This window comes from Macrotis lagotis, chromosome 2, assembly GCF_037893015.1.
Source record: "Macrotis lagotis isolate mMagLag1 chromosome 2, bilby.v1.9.chrom.fasta, whole genome shotgun sequence".
Lineage (NCBI taxonomy): Eukaryota > Metazoa > Chordata > Mammalia > Peramelemorphia > Peramelidae > Macrotis > Macrotis lagotis.
Window position 1 is genome coordinate 224,293,172 of NC_133659.1, and position 20,947 is coordinate 224,314,118.

At 37.2% G+C, this 20,947-nt stretch overlaps 1 protein-coding gene across 3 annotated transcripts in view; it reads right to left on the minus strand.

Moving 5' to 3' along the window:
- Positions 1-20,947, minus strand: part of CARD14 (caspase recruitment domain family member 14) — an 81,158-nt gene that overhangs the window by 24,320 nt on the left and 35,891 nt on the right. For all 3 annotated transcript variants that reach the window (XM_074224969.1, XM_074224968.1, XM_074224970.1), the window contains 7 exons: positions 8,537-8,862; positions 4,481-4,645; positions 3,178-3,297; positions 2,612-2,737; positions 1,791-1,940; positions 1,103-1,213; positions 73-209 (listed from right to left, as the gene is read on the minus strand). In XM_074224969.1, coding sequence (XP_074081070.1) covers positions 73-209; positions 1,103-1,213; positions 1,791-1,940; positions 2,612-2,737; positions 3,178-3,297; positions 4,481-4,645; positions 8,537-8,862 — 1,135 coding nt within the window. The remainder of the gene's footprint in view (positions 1-72; positions 210-1,102; positions 1,214-1,790; positions 1,941-2,611; positions 2,738-3,177; positions 3,298-4,480; positions 4,646-8,536; positions 8,863-20,947) is intronic.

Genomic DNA, 20,947 nt, shown 5'->3' on the forward strand with positions numbered 1-20,947 from the left:
CATTTACAACTGCTATCACTAGCTCAAAGAAGACATGACAGAGAGACCCCTAGACCTTCCTCATTGTCATACCTTACAGAAATGGGGTCTTCCTGGAAGTCCTCAGTGATTCTATTGTAGAGTGATTGCTTGCAAGGAGGCACAGGGCTAGTGGAACAGAAGCTTCCCATCAGCTCCTGGTTTGAGGTAGTGCTGAGATCTGACCAGTGCTATTCAAGTAAGTGTGGGAGAGGGTAAAGCTCAATGGATTCTCTGCACATGTCAAGAAATATTTTCCTATTGAATATTTACTCAAGTTATACTCAAATATCAAGTTACATTGATGGTCACATTTGTACTCATTCATGCTCAAATAATAACTACATTGGAAATCAATCCTTACTCAAATTTGGGGATATCTCATGTACTCTGAGGTCTGTATATTTGCATGGTGCCTCACACAAGCACTTGAGAGCCATACACATTTAAATGTACCTTTTCCCAAGTTTTAATTCCCACCCCCCTCTCTCCAGCAGGACCATGAAGAGTAACCTAAGTCCCCTCTGTCTTTCCTCAGTTTTCCCTTCCCCCGGGACCATGGTGAGGTTGAAGGATGGCTAAAGGTCAGATCTTTGGAAGGATATTAACTTTAGTAGCAGTCCCCTCAACACAAGTACTGCCTCTCCTCTACTTTTATGTATAATCATTGCCCCATGATAGGGTCTCATGGCAATGCTTTCCCTAACCCTCTTCTCTCAGAATCCCTGGACAAATTATAATCTAAGGGAGTTAGACTAACAAAAAAAGCAATTATTTATCAGTGACACAGGAAGGGAAATCAGTGGCTTGAGGTACTGTTAATTTCCCAGAAATCTATTATTTCAGACATTTGTCTAAAATGGCGAAAATTGTCCTACATTGTCCACCAAATGAACCTGTCTTCTTTACTTAAAAATGTATATTGCAAAACAATGAAAATAGGTATAATGTTAAATATCTAGGTTTTTCATTTTTTTATTTACTCTTAAAGTGTATTATAATTCCTAATAAACTTCTAATGCCCTCTAACTAGAAGCAAATTCAGTCTCTGAGAAAGCAGGAGAGTGAGGCAGGATCCTGTTACCTCTGTGGAACTTAGGAGGCTGAAGTCATTGTCCTCCTGAGGATTGATGGCATGCATCCTTATGAGCCTCTGTTTCCCCCACTTTGAAGATTCGCCAGTATTCTCTTTAGTCTGCCAAAGAATGGATTAGACAAGTTCATTAGTTTGTAGAGGATATTTTACTTGGATGCTCTTGTACTTCCAGTCAAACTACCACAAGCTATTCTTCTGTCACCATCTCCCTGAAAACACCAGTTCTTTCTTCTTATATCCAGAGTCCTCCTTGGACACAATCAGTGAGACCCTGGCACACCACCACCCCTGAGACAACCAGGGACACCAAAAGCAACTGGATTGTTAGATTTTGGTTTCTTTGGGATGGAACAGGGGAAAATCAAAACCTTAGGCTTTTCTTCAATCTAGTTTTACTATATCACATTAGATTCTAGTTATAAATGGCAAATGCAGACTAAAGTGGCAAATTGTTCATCTAAGTGTGATTTGCATTTAATTCACATGGTATTTATTGAAGGTCAAAATGGAAGCCACAATACAGGTTGGAAAAAATTACTTGTTGGACACATGTAACCAGGTTGAGCTCTTCCTCCTTCTCCTCCTTCCCAAGCCTTGGTGAGTACAAAGACCTTCCTCCCTCCCTTTTAACACTGAACCCCCTTCCTGTTCCTCACCACATCATCTCTTCCATTACCTCCCTTATTGATTCTGCTTGCACCTTCTGGAGCTGTTTCCGTAGTTCACAGACCTCATCAGTTAGCTCAAAGACTTTTCTTCGGAGGGAATCTTTTTCTGTCAAGCTGTGAGCAATGTCCATCTGGGCCTGATCTCTTGCACTGTAGGCCTGTGGACACCCAAGAGATCATTCAACACCCTGTAGTAGCAACCTTCAACCCTTGGGGCAGACACAGAATAGACAACTAAAGCTTGGAGCAACTTCATGGGAATTAAGGACTTTGTCTAAACCAAGACTATTCAGATGACGCTATTCTGGAATTTGATTAATTTGCAGCATCATTTGTATTTTGAATTCAAGAACTTTTGACTCTAAGTCTGGAAGATAAAACAATTCAATGCTACCTACTTCACTTTCAACCAAATCACTTGAAATATGGAATAGATTCTCAACAAAGTATGAAGGTATAATGAAGGTCAGAGGAGTCGGGGTATAATAGTGGTAATTGGGAAAAGAAGCTGGAAAAGACCCTCTTCCTTCCTGAGGAAAACTCTATACCTTTGATGTATGTATTTGTTCTATACCTTTGATGATGGCTTCCTGGATCAATTTTTTCAAATCAGGAACAAGTTGGAGCCAGGATTAGAGGGACAGGTTTTAGAATGAAGTGGAGTTGCTTTGGGTAGCCTCCCTGCCTCCTTATCTCCATGCCTCCCAGGGAGAAAAGCAGTTAGTCAATCAAATGTTTTTCTAACCCATCCAGGTTCTAGAAATGAAACCAGCTAGCTGTAAGCTGATGAATTCCAATACAAGCATTTTCTTTCATTCCCAGGGGATACCTGGTCTCGCTCCTTCTGAAGCTCCACCACCTGGACTTGCAGGGCGTTCATCTTCTCCTTGTAGATTTCAAAATCCATCTTGATTTTTTGGAACTGAAAGAGGGTCTGCTCTCTTTCTTCCATGTACTGAGCCAGGATAAGAACACAGACAAAGTTACTGACATCAGCAGGGATCTGGGTGGGGGACAGTGGTCAGCAGAGGAAGTTAAATGAAAATGGAATCTTATACAGTATCAACATCCAATTATTAAAATGCCAAAATGGATGGATTTTCCTTTGTTTACATATTGACAAGGAGTGGCCAATTTCTATGTTTGGTTTATCATGTTTATTTACCATCTCAAAATACAAACCCCTTTTCTTGCCTTTACTCCAGTAACACGCCAGTTTCTTTCTTCTCTTCCTTGTTAAAACAAACCAATCCAAAAAAAAAAAAAAGAAGCAGTTGTCCTCCATCTATTTACAAACATCTTGACTTCTCAGAAAGCCCAGTTTCCATACTTACCAACATGGACATGACTTCTGGAAGGGCAAAGTAGGTAGAAGGAAGAAAGTATATTAGTTACCTGCTTGCGCTGTTTCTCAGCAGTGACTGCTCTTTCCCTCAGGGAGTGGATGCGATCCACCAACTCTTGCTTGCTTTCCAGTGCCTCATCCAAGTTCTGTTCCAAGATATCCTTCTCTGCCTGGGACACTGAGAGGTCAGTATGGGATACCTCAGCCCAGTGACCCTAACCTTACCCAAAGCCCATTTCCCTAGGGAGCAGGGAATATTGCCCACAGGGAAATCCTAAGAATGTCATTTCATTCAGGGAAGATAAAGATAATATTATGTAAATTAGCATAAACTCATAGTCTAACATTTTTTTAAAAAAATAAGCTGTTGGCAAGTGTGTGGTATAGAATGCTGTACTTGACCTAAATTCAAATCTCATCTCTGATTTACAAACTGTGTGACAAGGTGGAAGTCTTATTTAACTTTTCTAAGCCTTCATTGACTCTCTAAGATTATAAATTTGGTTGTACATATAAATATATATGTATATATTAGTTAGCCAGTTGACACAGTGGATAAAGCATCAGATCTGGAGTCAGGAAGACCTAAGTTCAAATCTGGCCTCAAACACTTACTCTCTTGTGTGACCCTGGGCAAGTCACTTAACTCTATTTGACTTGATTTCCTTATCTGTAAAATAGATTGGAGAAAAAAGTGGCAAACCATTCTTTACCAAGAAAAGCCCTAATGGGGTCACAAAGAATTGAACATGATGAAAAACAATCGAACAACAACAGTAACATGTACATTAGTATATATGACCTCAGAAAGGATCATTGATCTAGAACTGGAAGGGACCTTAGAGACCAGCTAGTCCAGTCAAAACATTTTACAATGAAGAAAACTGAGATTCCGGTCTTTTAAGTGACTTGCCTAAAGTTGAATAGATGAGAGTATGAGAGGCAAGATTTGAATATAGCTCTTCTAACTGCAGAGTCAGAGCTCTCTTTCTTAATACATTTGAATTTTCTCTTGTAAAAATTATAGATGGCTTGAAGTTTGCCTTAGTAGAGCAAATTCCCATATCAATGAAATGTAAGTCCTACATACACACACACACACACACACACACACTCCATCACACAAAGCCTAGGTTCAATTTTTTATAGTCCAAGGATGATGGAATCTATCAAACTCACCATTCCCCTGTTAGTAAGTGCAGAATAGTAATTTACATCTTCTGGATCATTTGTCATAAAGGGACACTACACAAGATGTTCCCATATGTCAAAAGTTTCATGCCCCAGCATGTTCCATGCTCTCTCCATGATAATATTTGACCAGTCCATCCCTGACAGTTGGGGTCTACTCACCTGGCTGAAGTTCAGTGACATAAGCTTCTCATTCTCCAGTTTGAGCTGATTGACCTCTCTTTCTTGGAGTTCAATGTCATTGCTGATTTTCAGAAACTTCTCTCTAGACTCACGCTCACAAGAAGTCATCTGGACCCTCTGTAGTTCCTGTTTTATTACATACAACTGTCCAAGATAGAGAGGTATAGAGATCAAAATCTTGGCTTCTATGATAGAATGCAGACACACACACACACATGGCCCACTCTGAAGAACAGAGTCCTTTCCATTTTTCCTTGAAAAAAGAATAGCTTTTCAACTAGATCAGAAATAGCTTGTTATTTTTATTTTCCTTTGATAATGATAATTATAAAATTCAGCATGCCTCCTATCACAGGTATCTCAAATATATTGAGGGGGGGCCTCAACTAAAGAAAGTCTAAATCCCCTGTGACAAGGGCAAGGTATTGTTTGTTTTGTTTTGTAAGAGAAGCATATTCTTTGAGGTACCACCTCACACCTCTCAGACTGGCCAATATGACCAGAAAGGACAATGATCATTGTTGGAAGGGTTGTAGCAAATCTGGGACACTATCACATTGTTGGTGGAGCTGTGAACTCATCCAACCTTTCTGGAGAGAAATTTGGAACTATGCCCGAAGGGCAACAAAAATGTGCATACCATTTGACCCAGCAATACCACTACTGGGTCTATACCCTGAAGAGATGATGAAAAAAGGGTAAAAACATCACTTGTACAAAAACATTCATAGCAGCCCTGTTTGTGGTGGCAAAGAATTGGAAATCAAGTAAATGTCCTTCAATTGGGGAATGGCTTAGCAAATTGTGGTATATGTATGTCATGGAACACTATTGTTCTATTAGAAACCAGGAGGGATGGGAATTCAGGGAAGCCTGGGGGGATTTGCATGAACTGATGCTGAGTGAGATGAACAGAACCAGAAAAAACACTGTACATCCTAACAGCAACATGGGACCGATAATCAACCTTGATGGACTTGCTTATTCCATCAGTGCAACAATCAGGGACAATTTGGGGCTGTCTGCAATGGAGAATACCATCTGTATCCAGAGAAAGGACTGTGGAGTTTGAACAAAGACCAAGGACTATTGCCTTTAATTTAGAAAAAAACTGATATCTTACTATGTAATCTTGCTGTCTCTTATACTTTATTTTTCTTCCTCAAGGATACAATTTCTCTCTCATCACATTCAATTTGGATCAATGTATACCATGGAAATAATGTAAGACTGGCAAATTGCCTTCTCTGGGGGGGTGGGGGGAGGGCAGTAAGATTAGGAGGAAAATTTTAAAACTCAAAATAAATAAAATCTTTATAATTAAAAAAAGGTAGGGGGCAGTTAGGTGGCGCAGTGGATAGGGCACTGGCCCTGGAGTCAGGAGGACCTGAGTTCAAATTCCGACTCAGACACTTAATAATTAGTTAGCTGTGTGGCCTTGGGCAAGCCACTTAACCCCATTGTCTTGCAAAAACCTTAAAAAAAAAAAAAGAAAAAAGTAGAAAATAATTTGTGAAGCATATTTTGAGGTAGGGACCACGGGCCTCAATATCTTTTCCTATACTGCAAAAACTTCTGGCATGGTAGCACTTTGAGCTATAATCAGTTAATAAAAAGCATTATTTCAAAGATTAAAAAAAGAGAGAAGCATAAAAATTATGCAATCGGACTTGAGACCACTGTTAGTACAATCCATGAGTCCTGGAAAGCTACTCAATTCCTTCTATTCATTTACCCATTGATTACTAACTGCTACAATAAAGGATGTCAAATATCATCTAGTAGCCCCCAAGACGAGTAAAAGAAATTATGAAGTCATGAAAATGTCAAGAAATTATTTGAAAGGGCATCAAAATAATAAAATAATACATCATCTTGAGAGCTACCACTGATAAAACTGTTGTTCAGATTTTCAGTTGTGTCCAACTCTTTGTGACCTCATGGACTAAATGGTCTGTGGAGTTTTCTTGGCAAAGAAATTGGAGTGATTTGTCATTTCCTTCTTCAGTGGATTAAGGCACATAGAGGTAAATGACTTGCCCATAGTTACATAATGTTTGTCCTTCATTTTTGAAGAAGACCATGACATCAGGGAGATTATGCCATGACAAGCATATGAATTGTATTTGAATTGGGGTGGGGGGGGGACTGTCACCAGCCTCACTTTCTTCTCCACTGCCATCTGGATCCAGTGGTCAGATATGAATCAGGAATGACTAGATATGATCCTGGTTATGAGGCAATCAAGGTCACACAACTAGTATGCCCAAGGTCACACAGCTAGTAAGAGTCAAGTGTCTGAGGTTGGATTTGAACTCCTGTCCTCCTGATTCCAAGGCCAAGGCAAGTGAGTATCAGAGGCTGGATTTGAACTTATAACTGAACAGATAAATCCACTGCCTACTTTATTCAAATATATTGGAAATAAGTCCTAGTCACTTCTAAGTTATATGTGAATGCTAATAGCTTTAGCGACAGCATGGTAGAGTAGATAGAGAGTTGACCCCAGAGTCAAGAATTTAAATCCTGCTTCTGACAAATATTGATCATGTGACCTTGGGAAGATTCTAACTTCTCAGTGACTACAGACAACTCTCTAGGACTCAATATTTCAAATCTGCACTGGTAGAGAGAGTTTCCTTATTGGAAAATGTTACCAATCTGTTCTGTTTCTCAATAGATAAATAGATGATAGATAGACAGATAGATAGCTAGATGAATAGATAAGATAGATAGTTAAGATAGGCATACAGACAGATAGATGAGAGGTAGTCAGACAATTAGGTAGCTAGAGAGATAGAGATGGAGACAGGCAGACATAGATTTGTGATTCTTCTAACCACAGTACTGCATCTGTTGAGATGTCTTTCAATAAAATCATATTGAAAACTCTCATTAACAATATGCTATTCTCACTATTGTTCATTTAGAAACCAAGAGATTGGAATTTCAGAAAAGCCTGGAAAGACTTGCATGAATTGATGTTGAGCGAGATGAGCAGAACCAGAAGAACACTTATGTTGCCTTATACAGAAACATAGAGGTGATGATCAACCTTAATGGACTTGCTCATTCCATCAATGCAATAATTAGGAACAATTTTAGAGTACCTGCGACAGAGAATACCATCTATATCCAGAGAAAGAACTGTGGAAGAACTTTAAACAAAGTTTACACTTTAAACAAAAGAAAGAACTTTAAACAAAGACTGAAGTCTATTACCTTCGATTTAAAAAAAGTATCTTATATACTTAAAAAAACATAGTAGGTTCTTAATAAATGTTTGTTGAATTTAATTAAAGATTTCACCCTTCCCCAAACTATTATTATTATATAATGTTTTATCTCCCTTGTTAAATTTTTTCTAATTTACAGTTCCAAATTCTCTCCCTCCCCAGACCCCTTCTCCACACATTGAGAAGTCAAGAAATATGATACCTATCACATATATGAAGTCATGAAAAACATTTCTATATTAGCCATTTTGGGAGAAAACAAAAAAGGAAAGTTTAAATTTGCACTTAGAATTCATCAGTTCTCTCTAGAGATGGTTAGCATTTTTCATTATGAGTTCTTTGGAATTGTCAGGTGGAATAATATTCCTGAAACCAGAAACTGGGTTTTCCTTTCTCTATACCCTTAAGCAAATGGCCTGCCCTTAGATATTACAAAAACTGGTTGAAAGACTTGGGGAAAAAAAGACCTGAAGCAGATTGACTATGTTGATGAATGATTGACTCTGAATGTATCTTGAGCTCATTATCAAGTCTTTCTTCATTTTTCCATCATTTTGTATTATCCATATCCATATCATCTGCCCTTAGAATTGAGAGCTAGCTACTATTTAACTTTTGAGGTTATGCTGATGGCTTGTGACAGGGTAAAAGATCTGATGCCCTTGGTGGATAAATCCAGGAAAATGGGATTGTGAGCATATCCTTAGCTGACAGAGGAAAAGAATAATAACATTTTTAGAAAAACAAATAATCCAACAAACTGCAAGATAAGAATTGGTGTGAATTCTGTGCTCCTCACCTCCTCCTGCAGAGTCTGGCAGCGGGTGATAGCCAGGTCCTTGTCCTTCAGGGCACTGGTGTAATGCATGGACAGGTTGTACATCTCATCCTTCAGCTTCAGCACCTGGTGGAACTGAGTGCTGACTTCCCTCTTCATGCGATTGTGTTCAGCTTCCATGTCCCTTAGGCTCTTATTCTCAACCCCCACTTTATGCACCTGCTCCTTTAGCTTATAGCAATGCTGCTTCAGTGCCTGGCTTCTCAGCTTCTCCTGGGACAGCTCCTGTTGGAGGCTGCTGATGGCCCCAGCAAGACACTCAGTCAGCTTGGAATTATCAATGAGGCCTAAGGGAAGAGTCATCAAGAGGGTGGGAGGTCTTACTATGGGACTTTAGGATTCCCATGCGATTCCCTCTATCATCTGCCCCTGTTTACTTCCTTCTTCAACCTAATCTCTTGACTGCTCCACTACATTAACCCAGGGCTTCAGTCCAACAGATCAATTCCCTTTCTCCTCTCTGATTCTCTACCTCCACCATACCACCTTCCATGCCTGGTATTATTGTTACCTATGTTAGTTCTCTCGTGGAATCACCAGACAATAAGTCTAAAACTGGAGCAAACCTTTAGAACACACTGCTATCATCTTATCTGTGATGCCTTCTTCCCTGGAATACCTCTTTATCCAAGAAGCACATCCTACAGAGGAGAAAGATGCCCTCAAGGACATTCCCATAGGATGGGAAAGCCTGCAATCTTCTTTTAGTTTTCAATGTGGCTGCCAGGGAGACAGTGTCTCTAGTGTCTCCTCCCTTCTAGTGTCTCCTCCCCTCACCTTTCTCCAAGGGAGATTTTACTTCCAGGAGGGGAAGGAGAAGGTTGGGACTAGAGGCAGGCTTTGCTCTCCTCAGTGAGAGGGGGTACTGGGGTAGAATGATAGTTTTCTGTTCTCTTAAATATTATTAGTCTAGGAAATACAAATTTTGGGTATAAGCTAAACTTATTGCTATTTCTTAAGGGGGAAAGGAAGGGTCCAAGGATTAATTCCACAGGAAACCAATAACACAATGAATACAATTAGCAAAGAAACTCATTTATCCAAGTTGACAGCAAAATAGAAATGAGAAAGTTTATGTATGAGAATATATACCTACTGCATTAAAAATTATTAGCGACTCCATTTTTTTAATCCACTATTTTGTGAGTCACCTGATTTTGGAAGTTTCACTAAAGTACTCCCCCTCCCCACTGTCATCTGACTTAAAGCATAATCTAAAAATACCCCTCTCCCTCTCACTTTGGTGTCTCCCCTTCCACCAGTGAGAAACTAGATGTTTCAAACTACATAAATCTTTGTATCCTGTTTTTCACTCCCTCCAAATCGTATATTAAATTGTAAGAAACGAAACTTCTGGGTCCTTGGCTACTAAGAGTCTTGGACCTGGTTTGTTTTTCAACTGCATGCATTGCCAAATAAATTGTTACCTGGATGTAATTACTCAGTTTCTTTATTTCACCAAAACATGTAGAGTGAAGAAATTCTCCCATTGGCAGTGAGAAATCTTAACTGAACAGAGAGAGAGAGAGAGAGAGAGAGAGAGAGAGAGAGAGAGTCTCTGATTTCACTCAAGGGAAAATTCTCTGAAGTTTCTGGTATGGCAATCTGAGGGTAAGGATATGATAGAAACTCTCAGCTCTTCTTACATCACTCTCTTCATAGACCTGCAAAAATGTTGGTATTATGCATCTTCAAAGCTAGAACTCAGGATCTCCCACCTCTCTTGATCTCTCCATCTCTTTCCCCCTTCAGGTAAACACTGGGCATTGATCTCCACCAATAAATAAGATGAGAGTCCCAAACCAAAGGACATTGAAACTCAAATTACACATGATACTGCTTCTCCTAGCTTTCCTCTTATCAATCTGATCACTCACCTGCCTCCTTTTGGTTATTCAACCAAGTTATGTCCATTAACAATGGTTGTCCCTAAGGCTCTGCCCTGCCCTCTATTCTCTTTTCTCTCTATTCTCTCATTTGGTGATCTTATTAACTTTATCCATTTCTATCTATATAGATGATTCCTAATTCTATATATCTAGTCCTAGACTCTCTCCTGAACTCCAGTCCCACAAAATGAACTGCCTATTGAACATTTCAAACTGAATGTCCACCAAGCATCTCAAAAACAATTCATTATCTTTCGCCTCTTTCTAATTTTCCTATTAGTGTTGAAGGTACCATCAACCTCAAAATCATCCAGGCTCACACACTCTTTATGATTCATTCTTGATTACTCACTCATACCTCATATATCCAGGATATTGCTAAATCTTCTCTTTACCTTCACAACATCTCATATATATATATATATATATATATATATATATATATATATATATATATATATATATATATATTCCTCTTTCTTCACCCATTCTAGTTCAGGACTTACTGAATCTTGCCTGGACTATTGCAACAACCTATTAATTGATCTCCTGCCTCAAGCTGCTCCCACTGAAGTACATCCTCCACTCATTTACCAAAGTCATTTTTTCAGAAGCATAGGCCTACCTATACCATCTGTCCTCCTCCAAAAACTAGAGTAGCCCTTTTACTTCTAGGATCAAATATAAAGCCTTCTGTTTAGCTTTCAAAGCTCTTTATTACCTGGTCTCCTCCTACTTTTTCCAGTTTTCTTAGGCTTTTTTCTCTCCATTCTATGATCCAATGACACATTAACTCTCTCTCTCTCTCTCTCTTTTTTTTTTTTAAGTTTTTGCAAGGCAATGGGGTTAAATGGCTTGCCCAAGGCCACACAGCTAGGTGTCTGAGGCCGGATTTGAACTCAGGAACTCCTGACTCCAGGGCCAGTGCTCTATCCACTGCGCCACCTAACTGCCTGACACATTAACTCTTGTTATTTCTACCTTCACATCTTTCATCTATGTCCCTTTCTCTGTATTTACAAGAAGAAAGGAATTTTATCAAATACTTACTACATATCAAACACTACTATTGATGTGCTAGGTACTTTAGAAATATTATCTCATTGAATCCTCAAAACCCTGGAAAGTAGATGGTATTATTAATTCCTATTTCATAGGAAAACTGAGACAAGATAGCGGTTAAACGATTTGCCCAGGGTCACAGGGTTAGCAAGAGTATAAACTCAAATTTGAACCCAGATCTTCCTGATTGTAGCCTCAGCCATCTATCCACTCTCTTCTCTGGATAGGAGCTCCTTGAGAGTAGGTATTGTTTTCACCTTATGCTGTATTCTATTGCTTACTATAATGCCTAGGCACTTAGAAAGAGCTTAATAAATGCTTATTTACAGACTGACTGATGGAAAACAAACTAGTTATTTGACACCTGAGTCCCCATCTTACAAGATTATGCAGGAGAACCAGCATAAAAGATGAAAGAAAGAAAATATGATTGAAAAAAATTTTAACATAGAGAGTAAGAGATTACAGATAAAAAACCTGAGTGCAGTGTTGATATCCTACTAATGTTAAGAGAACTTGAGGAGGAGCCCTACCATGTTAGGTAAACTCTCTGGAGTGAACATGTAAGGAAACAGACAAAATTCACTGGAGATGGATTGTGATCAGCATCATTAAAGACTCCTTTAATTGTCACCCCTGATCCTATGACAGGCTGGAATAGGGGCTGGTTCCAATAGAGGTATCCTCTATATCACTTTTATTTCTTGGAGTGGCTCAATCTTGAAACTGGCTTCCATTTCAGGTTAGACTGAGTAGACACACACAATACCTTATATCTGGATCTATCTCAGTCCCAGGCTACTCTCAAGACCCACCATGGAGAGCAGCAAAGCTACTCTTTTCAACATTCCCAGGCCAATTACAAATTATCAAGCTTCTGTCCTCTCCTTAAAAGATGCAAACTGCTTTGTTCTGCTTCCAAGGCCAGCTGCAAGAAATTTATAATCCTGCCTAATTGCCTGCCATTTTTCTTTTTTATTTTGCACTTATAAACATGAGTAGGAAATAGCTTATAATCAGAACTCACTTGGCCAATGGAGAATATTGTCAAAAAAAAAACTGTCAGCAGATGCCTCCTCCTACTGCTCAATAAACAATAAAACTTCTTTATAGTCTCTTAACTTTGAAAGCTGGGGGATTTTTCTTTTTATTGATGGATATAGTTCATTACCTGGGAGATTCTAAAACATAGGCTATGAGGATGTCATGAACTCAGCATTTGACTAAGGCATCTAAAGCCTCTCTTTGTTTCTTTGCCTATTCTTTTTAACAAGTAAGACTCTTTATTCCTGATTCTGTTCAGGGCTGTTTCTGTTTTGGATTAGCTGGATCCTATTCTGCTGTGTCTTGTGCCAAAAGTCCTGTTTTTGTCTCCTATCTGGGCAGGTTCTTTGAAGTGGAATATGGGAAGGAGAATCTTTTTTTTATTTTTATTTATTTTTTCAATTGATATTTTATTTTATTTTTCCAATTACATGCTATGAAAGTTTTTCAGCATTCATCCACATGCATATGCATATTTTTGAGTTATATAATTTCCTTCCACCCTCCCTTCCCAACCTCCTCTCCCCTCAGTGGCAAGCAGTCAGGTACATTGTACATTCACATTTGTGTTTAACATGTTTACAGATAGTCATTTTCAGTATGAGGAATTAAGATTAAGGGAAAAGAAAAAAAACATGAGATAGGAAAGAAATACAGAAAAGAAATTTTTAAAAAGAGAATGTAGTGTTCATTCACTCTGTAGGAGTTTTTGTTTTGTTTTGTTTTTCTTCCTCTGGATGGGGATAGGATTATCCATAGCCAGTCTCCTAGGGTTGTCCTAGCAATCTGAACTGCTAGGAGAAGCTGCTTCCATCAAGGTTGATCAACTCACAGTGTTGTTGTTAATGTGTACATTGTTCTTTTGGTTCTGCTCCCTTCGCTCAGCATCAATTCCTGTCATTCATTCCATGCTTTTCTAGAGTCTGACCAATCATGGTTTCTTAAAGAGCAATAGTTTTTTGGGTTTAAGTAAGGAAGGGCTTTGCAAAATTATCAGCTTCACTTTCTTCTCCTGAGCCATCTGGGCAAGTGGCAAGATACAGATCAAGATGACTGTACTGCTCCCCGACCACCACCACCAATGCGGCAGGAGACTGGTCTTTTTAAGCTAAGGTCTTTCCCAAGTAAATGAGCTGAAGAATGAAACAGCAAATCACTCCAATTTGCTAAGAAAACCCCAAATAGAGTCACAAGAGTTGGACAGGACTGAAAAATGACTGACATAGCTCCTTCCTACCAAGGGCAGAATTGTTTTTTGGGGTTTTTTTTTTAGTTTTTGCTAGGCAATGGGGTTAAGTGGCTTGCCCAAGGCCACACAGCTAGGTAATTATAAGTGTCTGAGACTGGATTTGAACTCAGGTACTCCTGACTCCAGGGCAGGTGCTTTATCCATTGATCCACCTAGCCCCCCCCCCCCCCCCCCCGCAAGGGCAGAATTGTAAGGAAAAGAGGATACCTTGAGTAAGCCTTTTCTTGTTTTCCCATAGATTTAAGATGGGGACAAGTCTTAGTTAAAGTAAATTACAGTTTCCTTTAAGAAATCTCCCCTGGCAGTGATTCTCCCAAGACTTGAAGGTTTTATGGACAAGTATGATAGGGATAACTGCCTATTGGCTAGGTAATTTCCCTGAAGGAGGAACATTTGATCTCAATACCTTATAAAAGGAATAAATGCTTACAATACATAAATTAAAACAAAAGAAAAATGGGAAACTCTCTTAAATGGCACATGAAGTCTTCCAACAACACATATTTTTCCCTTCAGTATTGGTTGCTTTTAACTGTGAAATTGTATAAAAACCAGCAAAAAAATTTTTTTTTTTGCTTTAATCTGTAAAGCAGCAAGATGGTGTAATGGCAAGAATGCTGGGCCTAGAGTCTGGAAGATCTAACTTCAAATCCTACCTCAGACATTTGCTAGCTATGTGATTCTGGGCAAACCATTTAACCTTTGTGTGCCTATTTCCTCATCTGTAAAATGAGGATCATAAAAACTCCCTGCTCAAAGAGTTGTTGGAAAGATACAATGAAATATTTGAGAAGCACTTTGCAAACCCTAAAGTGTTAGATAAATGTATTTTTCCACATGGTAGAATTGATTCAATCAGAAGGGCTGAGTAACATTAAATTTAGTTTGAGCTAGTTTTATGATTCCAAACTGCATGGTGTTTGACTCCAATTTTGAGAGATTTAATGTTCTTTTTCATTATGATATGGCTAGTCAAAGTAAAAAGAAAAGATGATGGAAAATAAACAAGGAGAAAACCTCTCTCTCATTCCTGAGATTTACTGAACTAAAAATAAAATGAATCCAAATTCACAAGGGGAAAATGAACACAAATTTCACAGGAGTAAAAATAAAATAACAGGCATGAGTTTCGGAATACAAATTTGAAAATAATGAAAACAAAAACTGAAGTTTCTCTGGTTTTATTAAATATTTGTTATTGTTAAAAAATTGTTATCATTAATTGGAAATTAAGAAATTCAGCCAACCTGGTAAGGATGCTCTTTAGAAATTAAAGGGTATCTTATTATTTATTTTTTTATAGTTTTACTGCCCCTAAACATTTACTATTAGAACTTATTAAATTACCTCTATATTCTGCTATATATCTAATCTAACTGATTTGTGCTACATCTTAAAAACACATAATCTGACTTGAAGTTATCTTATGTCTTCAGTTATGCAAAATTCTATTTTTTATTTTGCAAACATGATTGTATTGGAAATTCTGCTTTGAGCCAGTATCTTTCAATACCCCCAAATTAATAAAAACTCTTAAGCATTTATGCTGAATCACATAAATGTTATTGCTTATCAAGCAGAAAAAAAGTCAACATTCATCTACTTTGGGAGGATTGTCTAATATTTTCATGTGTATAACATGATATTTCTAGAGTTATTGTGGTTTTAGCATCCAGTTCCAATTAAAAAAATTAAGAAACCCAGAAAAGTCAAAATCTTATTTTTCATCTATAGAAAAGTCTTTGAGAGAAACTCAAGAAAGAAACTTTAAGAAACCTTCTTGCATCTTAAACTAAAAAGCAAATTTAAGTGGCAGTTAGGTGGCGCAGTGGATAGAGCACCGGCCCTGGAATCAGGAGTACCTGAGTTCAAATTCGGCCTCAGACACTTAGTAATTACTGAAAAGTAAATGTAAGTCATGATTGACCCTATATCCTTTTTTTTTTTTTTTTAAGGTTTTTGCATGTAGTTAAGTAGCTTTCCCAAAGCCACACAGCTAGGTAATTATTAAGTGTCTGAGGCCGAATTTGAACTCAGGTACTCCTGATTCCAGGGCTGGTGCTCTATCCACTGCGCCACCTAGTCACCCCTTTGACCCTATGTTCTTATGGAAATTCATGATTTTTTAAATACGGTCATTAAAAAATTGATTTTATATTCTAAAATTTTGATTGACAAAGGTTATCAGAATCTTTCCAGTTTTTATACATAGCAGTGGAGATATAGAAAGAATAGACTCTTTAGTCTCAAGTAACTTCTTTCAGACTTAGTTCCCATTTTGGTATAAATTTAGTAATAGTGTCAATGCTCTCTTTTTTTTTTGCAATTAGATTTTACATTTATTAAATTTGTTTTTCCATATTACATACAGAAAAAAATGAGCAGGAAACACTTTTCCATGAATGAAACTTCCACATTTATTTTTCTTCCCTGTGCATAGAAAATGGCAATGAAGTGTCCTATAAAAGAGGCAGGGAATGGGAACAGCATTGCTATACTGGATTGGACTTTCTGCTTCCAAATTAATAGTGTCAGCTCTTAGTCTGTTTTTTCCTTTCTAAGTTTTTAATCCTTTTTAAATGTTTTTACCACCACCAGCAACCTTCTTTTTTTTTTTAGGTTTGTTTTTTTTTTTTTTGCAAGGCAAATGGGGTTAAGTGGCTTGCCCAAGGCCACGCAGCTAGGTAATTATTAAGTGTCTGAGGCCAGATTTGGACTCAGGTACTCCTGACTCCAGGGCCGGTGCTCTATCCACTACGCCACCTAGCCGCCCCCACCAGCAAACTTCTCATCACTAAAATGAACAAGGTTTCAAGATGTCATAAAAATATATATGAGAATTGTATATTTGGTTCCCTCTCTCCTTAAATGGAACATTAGTAGATTGATTAACTGGCAACTTGCCTTTGCCTTTCCCCCCCACTCATTTTATTTTACATATTTAAATATGGAAGTATCTTAAAGTCAGAATCCATTTTCTCCATTGAGATTTTTTCTATACTTATTTTCTATACTTATCGCTCCTTGTCTTACCGTGGCTTATAACATCAATAAAGTTTAAAAAAACTTGTAACATGTAACCCAAACTTACAACAGTGTGTCTTCTCTGTCTCTTTTTTTAACCACAATACTCTTCCCACCACTTGGAAAGAGAGTAATTTATAGCAGTTATTAAAATTAATTAACTAAGAATTAATTTGTTCCTAAATTCATTCAAATTGTCTGGATAGTTAAGTAGCTACAGCATTGGATATGGAGTTAGGAAGTACTGAGTTCAAATTCAACCTCAGATTCTTACTAGCTGGTTGATTTGGGCAAATCACTTAACCTCTTTGTGCTTTAGTTTCTTCATCTGTAAAAGAAGGATAATGATAGAACCTGTCTCCCAGGGTTGTTGTGAGGATAAAATGAAATGATATTTATAAAGTGCTTTTCAATTCTTAAAATGCTATGTAAATGCAAGCTATTATTATTATTAACGATTTTTTCTTAAATTATTCATTTGAGGGGTGGCTAGGTGGCACAGTGGATAAAGCACCAGCCTTGGAGTCAGGAGTACCTGGGTTCAAATCTGGTCTCAGACACTTAATAATTACCTAGCTGCGTGGCCTTGGGCAAGCCACTTAACCCCATTTACCTTGCAAAAACCTTAAAAAAAATTATTCATTTGAGAACACAAAGGACAGTTCATTGGAAGTAGGAATACTTATTAAAAAATAAATAAGTAGTTCATATAAGTAAATGAATAATTTTGGTGATTTATTGGCTAGAATCTGAACACTCCAGTCATGCGTGCTAATACAAACATCTTTGAAAACTGAATTAATCTCAAAAACTCCCCTTTGACAAACCCAATAGACCTTTTTTGGTTTATTGATAGGTCCTGTCAGAAAGTCAACACTGAATTACTCTATGCAGACTATAAAGTATACATTCTGTCAAATATCTTTACTATTCAAATTGCTAACTAAGTCTGATTGCTCACTCAAGCCATGCTGACTTCATCTGTATTTTATTAGGAAGTTTCTTCACCAAAGACCTGACTTTTAGAAATATTTAAAATAAAGCTGTTATATGAGTACTAGATTGTATTTACTGCCTTGACTTTTTAAAGTATGGAATTTGTGATTGTGAAATAAATGTGTCATGCCAGGCACTGACTCATTGACTGTGAAATGTTGAGAAAAACAGATTAAGCAGTAAAACTCAAAATTAATATACAACTGAACTACTTAATGTCAATTCAATCTGCTATTGGAATATGAAATTAAACCTGAAAAATACAAATTGTCTTTGGTAACTAGGATCTGCAAGTCTTTTCATTAATATATCACACATTACAGAAAAAATAGTGGTAAATTATAACTGACTTTTCTGCTTAACAGCCTAAATAGAATTTTAGATAAAGATACTCAGAGTTTATACACTCAATGTTGCTCTTCTTAAACATAAGATGAGAAACCTCTAAACTATATTAGGCCATAATTGTAGTAAAGTGCATAATTACATAGACTATATATAATATATATACATATATATGTACATAGAGATTTTCCTCTCTCACTCTCTGTCTCTCTCCTACAAAATCTCATCAGTCTTGATATTCCACTTCATCACCACTCTTTGCCCCTTTCATTGGAAAGAAGAGTCATAAACTAAAAATCTTCATTTGAAGGTAGGGAGCTTACCTACTCCATCTCATTTTTCTCAATTTCCTACACTGCTTTGGGATTTCGCTGACTTTTCCACCATGCCTCAGCATCAGATTCCTTACTTCCTCTCCTATCAATTCAGCTTTCTCTTCTCAAGTTTCCTTTTGAGTATTATCTTCCCCCATGATATTGTGAGGTATTGTGAGCTCTAGGGCAGGCCTGTCTTTCTTTTTTTGTATTTGCATACTCACATCTTACCATAGTGCCAGGCACATAGTAGGCACTTAATAGTTACTGACTATTGACTATTTATTTACTATTAAGTATAAGTCCTTATTAATGAAGTTTTATGCCTACATCCTTGTTCCATCTGGAAATATTCAAATGAGAAAATGCATCAGAGTCATGGATAGGGGAATAGTTTGCGATAAAACAAGAGTTAGAGAAAAATCACAAAAGGTAAAATGAATAATTTTGATTTCACAAAATTTAAAAAGCTTTTCATAAAGCTTTCATAAATAAAACTAATCAAAGTTAAAAGAGAAGCAGGTGGGGTGGCTAGGTGGCGCACCTTCCCTGAAGTCAGGAGTACCTGAGTACATGAGTTCAAATTTGACCTCAAACACTTAATAATTACCTAGCTGTGTGGCCTTGGGCAAGCTACTTAACCCCATTTGTTTTGCAAAAACCTAAAAAGAGAGAGAGAGAGAGAGAGAGAGAGAGAGAGAGAGAGAGAGAGAAGCAGGTTATGGGGGAAAACTGTGGAAAGTTTCTCTAGTAAAGGTGTCATTTGTAAGATATGTAGAGAAATGATTCAGGTTAACAAGAACCATTTCTCAACTGATAAATATTCAAAGAATATGAATAGGCATATTTCTAAGGAAGAAATTCAACTTATCTATAGCCATGTGAAAAAAATGTCCCAAAACACTACTAATTAGAGCTATATAAATTAAATATATAAATTAGAGCTATATAAATAAATAAACTGGTAGGTTCTTCCTCATAGTCATCACATTTGCAAAGTTGATAAATAGGGAAAATAACAACGTTCGAGGAGCAAGAAACCAAGCATATTATTGTACTGTTGGTGGAATTATGAATTGGCACAGTCAATTCTGGACAGTACATTGGTGTTACCAAAAAGCTATTAAACCAGGCATACTGTTTAACCCAAAAATGTCACTGCCAGGTCTATACCCCAAAGCGATCAAGGAAAAGAGGAAAAGAATGCATATGTGCAAAAATATTTATAGCAACTCTTTTTGAGATGGTAAAGAACTGGAAACTAAGAGAAAGTCTACCCTTTGGGGAATGGTTAAACTAATTATGGCATATGAATGTAATGAAATACAATTTTGCTTTAAGAAATGATGAAGGCAACAGATTTAGAGAAAGCTTGGAAAGAACTGTATGAAGTAATAAAAGGTGAGTTAAGCAGAATCATGGGGGGAAATATAGATAATTATTACAATTTTGTGAAGAAAAGCAATTATAAAAGACTTAAGAATTCCAGGGGCTGCTAGGTGGTGCAGTGGATAGAGCACCAGCCCTGGAGTCAGGAGTACCTGAGTTCAAATCCAGCCTCAGACATTTAATAATTACCTAGCTGTGTGGCCTTGGACAAGCCACTTAACCCCATTGCCTTGCAAAAAAAAAAAAAAAGAATGCCGAGGCAATGATCAATCCTACAGCAGATGATACATGCTTTTCACCTCTTGGCAGAAAGGTGATTGAAAGTTCAGCATGAGGCATTCTTAGAATGATTATTGCATGTATTTGTTTTCCTTGACTATTTTTTATTTGTTACTAAAGATAGCTTTGAAGATTTAGGGAAGAGTTGTAACACAAATGAGAGGTGAGTGGGTGGGGAGGAGAGGTATTGGTATGAAAAAAGGAAAAAAGGAAAAATAATCAAAGAAGTATTTAAAACAGAAGAGAGTAGAAAAATTCAGAAAGGGATGCAGAAAATACCATATTAAATTGAGTATATCCTTTTTTAAAAAAAAACATATACACAATAGAAATTTATAGTATCATGTACAATACTCTGCTGTTTTTTGCATATGGAAATGCTCATTTTTGTTGGCATTTGTAAAATTCATAATAAATATTAAATTTTAAAAAGAATAATAAACAAACTTTTTCTAGGTTTTGGATAGCCCTGTCATCTTCTTTGTAAAATTTCACAATGTCATTTCAACTTTATATCTGTTAATGTTTCTTATTGAACTTTGTTTTAAAATATATTATGAATGGAATGATCTATTAACATATGTATGCAAAGTAGGACTAATTGACTGGACCCAGATGGCTCTGGAGGAAAAACTAAGACTAGGTGGCTTTGCACAGCCCTTCCTCACTTAAATCCAATTTATAACCATGTCATGGCAATGGTATTATCTCCCTGGTGTCATGGTCTTCTTTGAGAATGAAGGACAAACAACAACAACCTAGAACGAAGGAGTTAGCATTT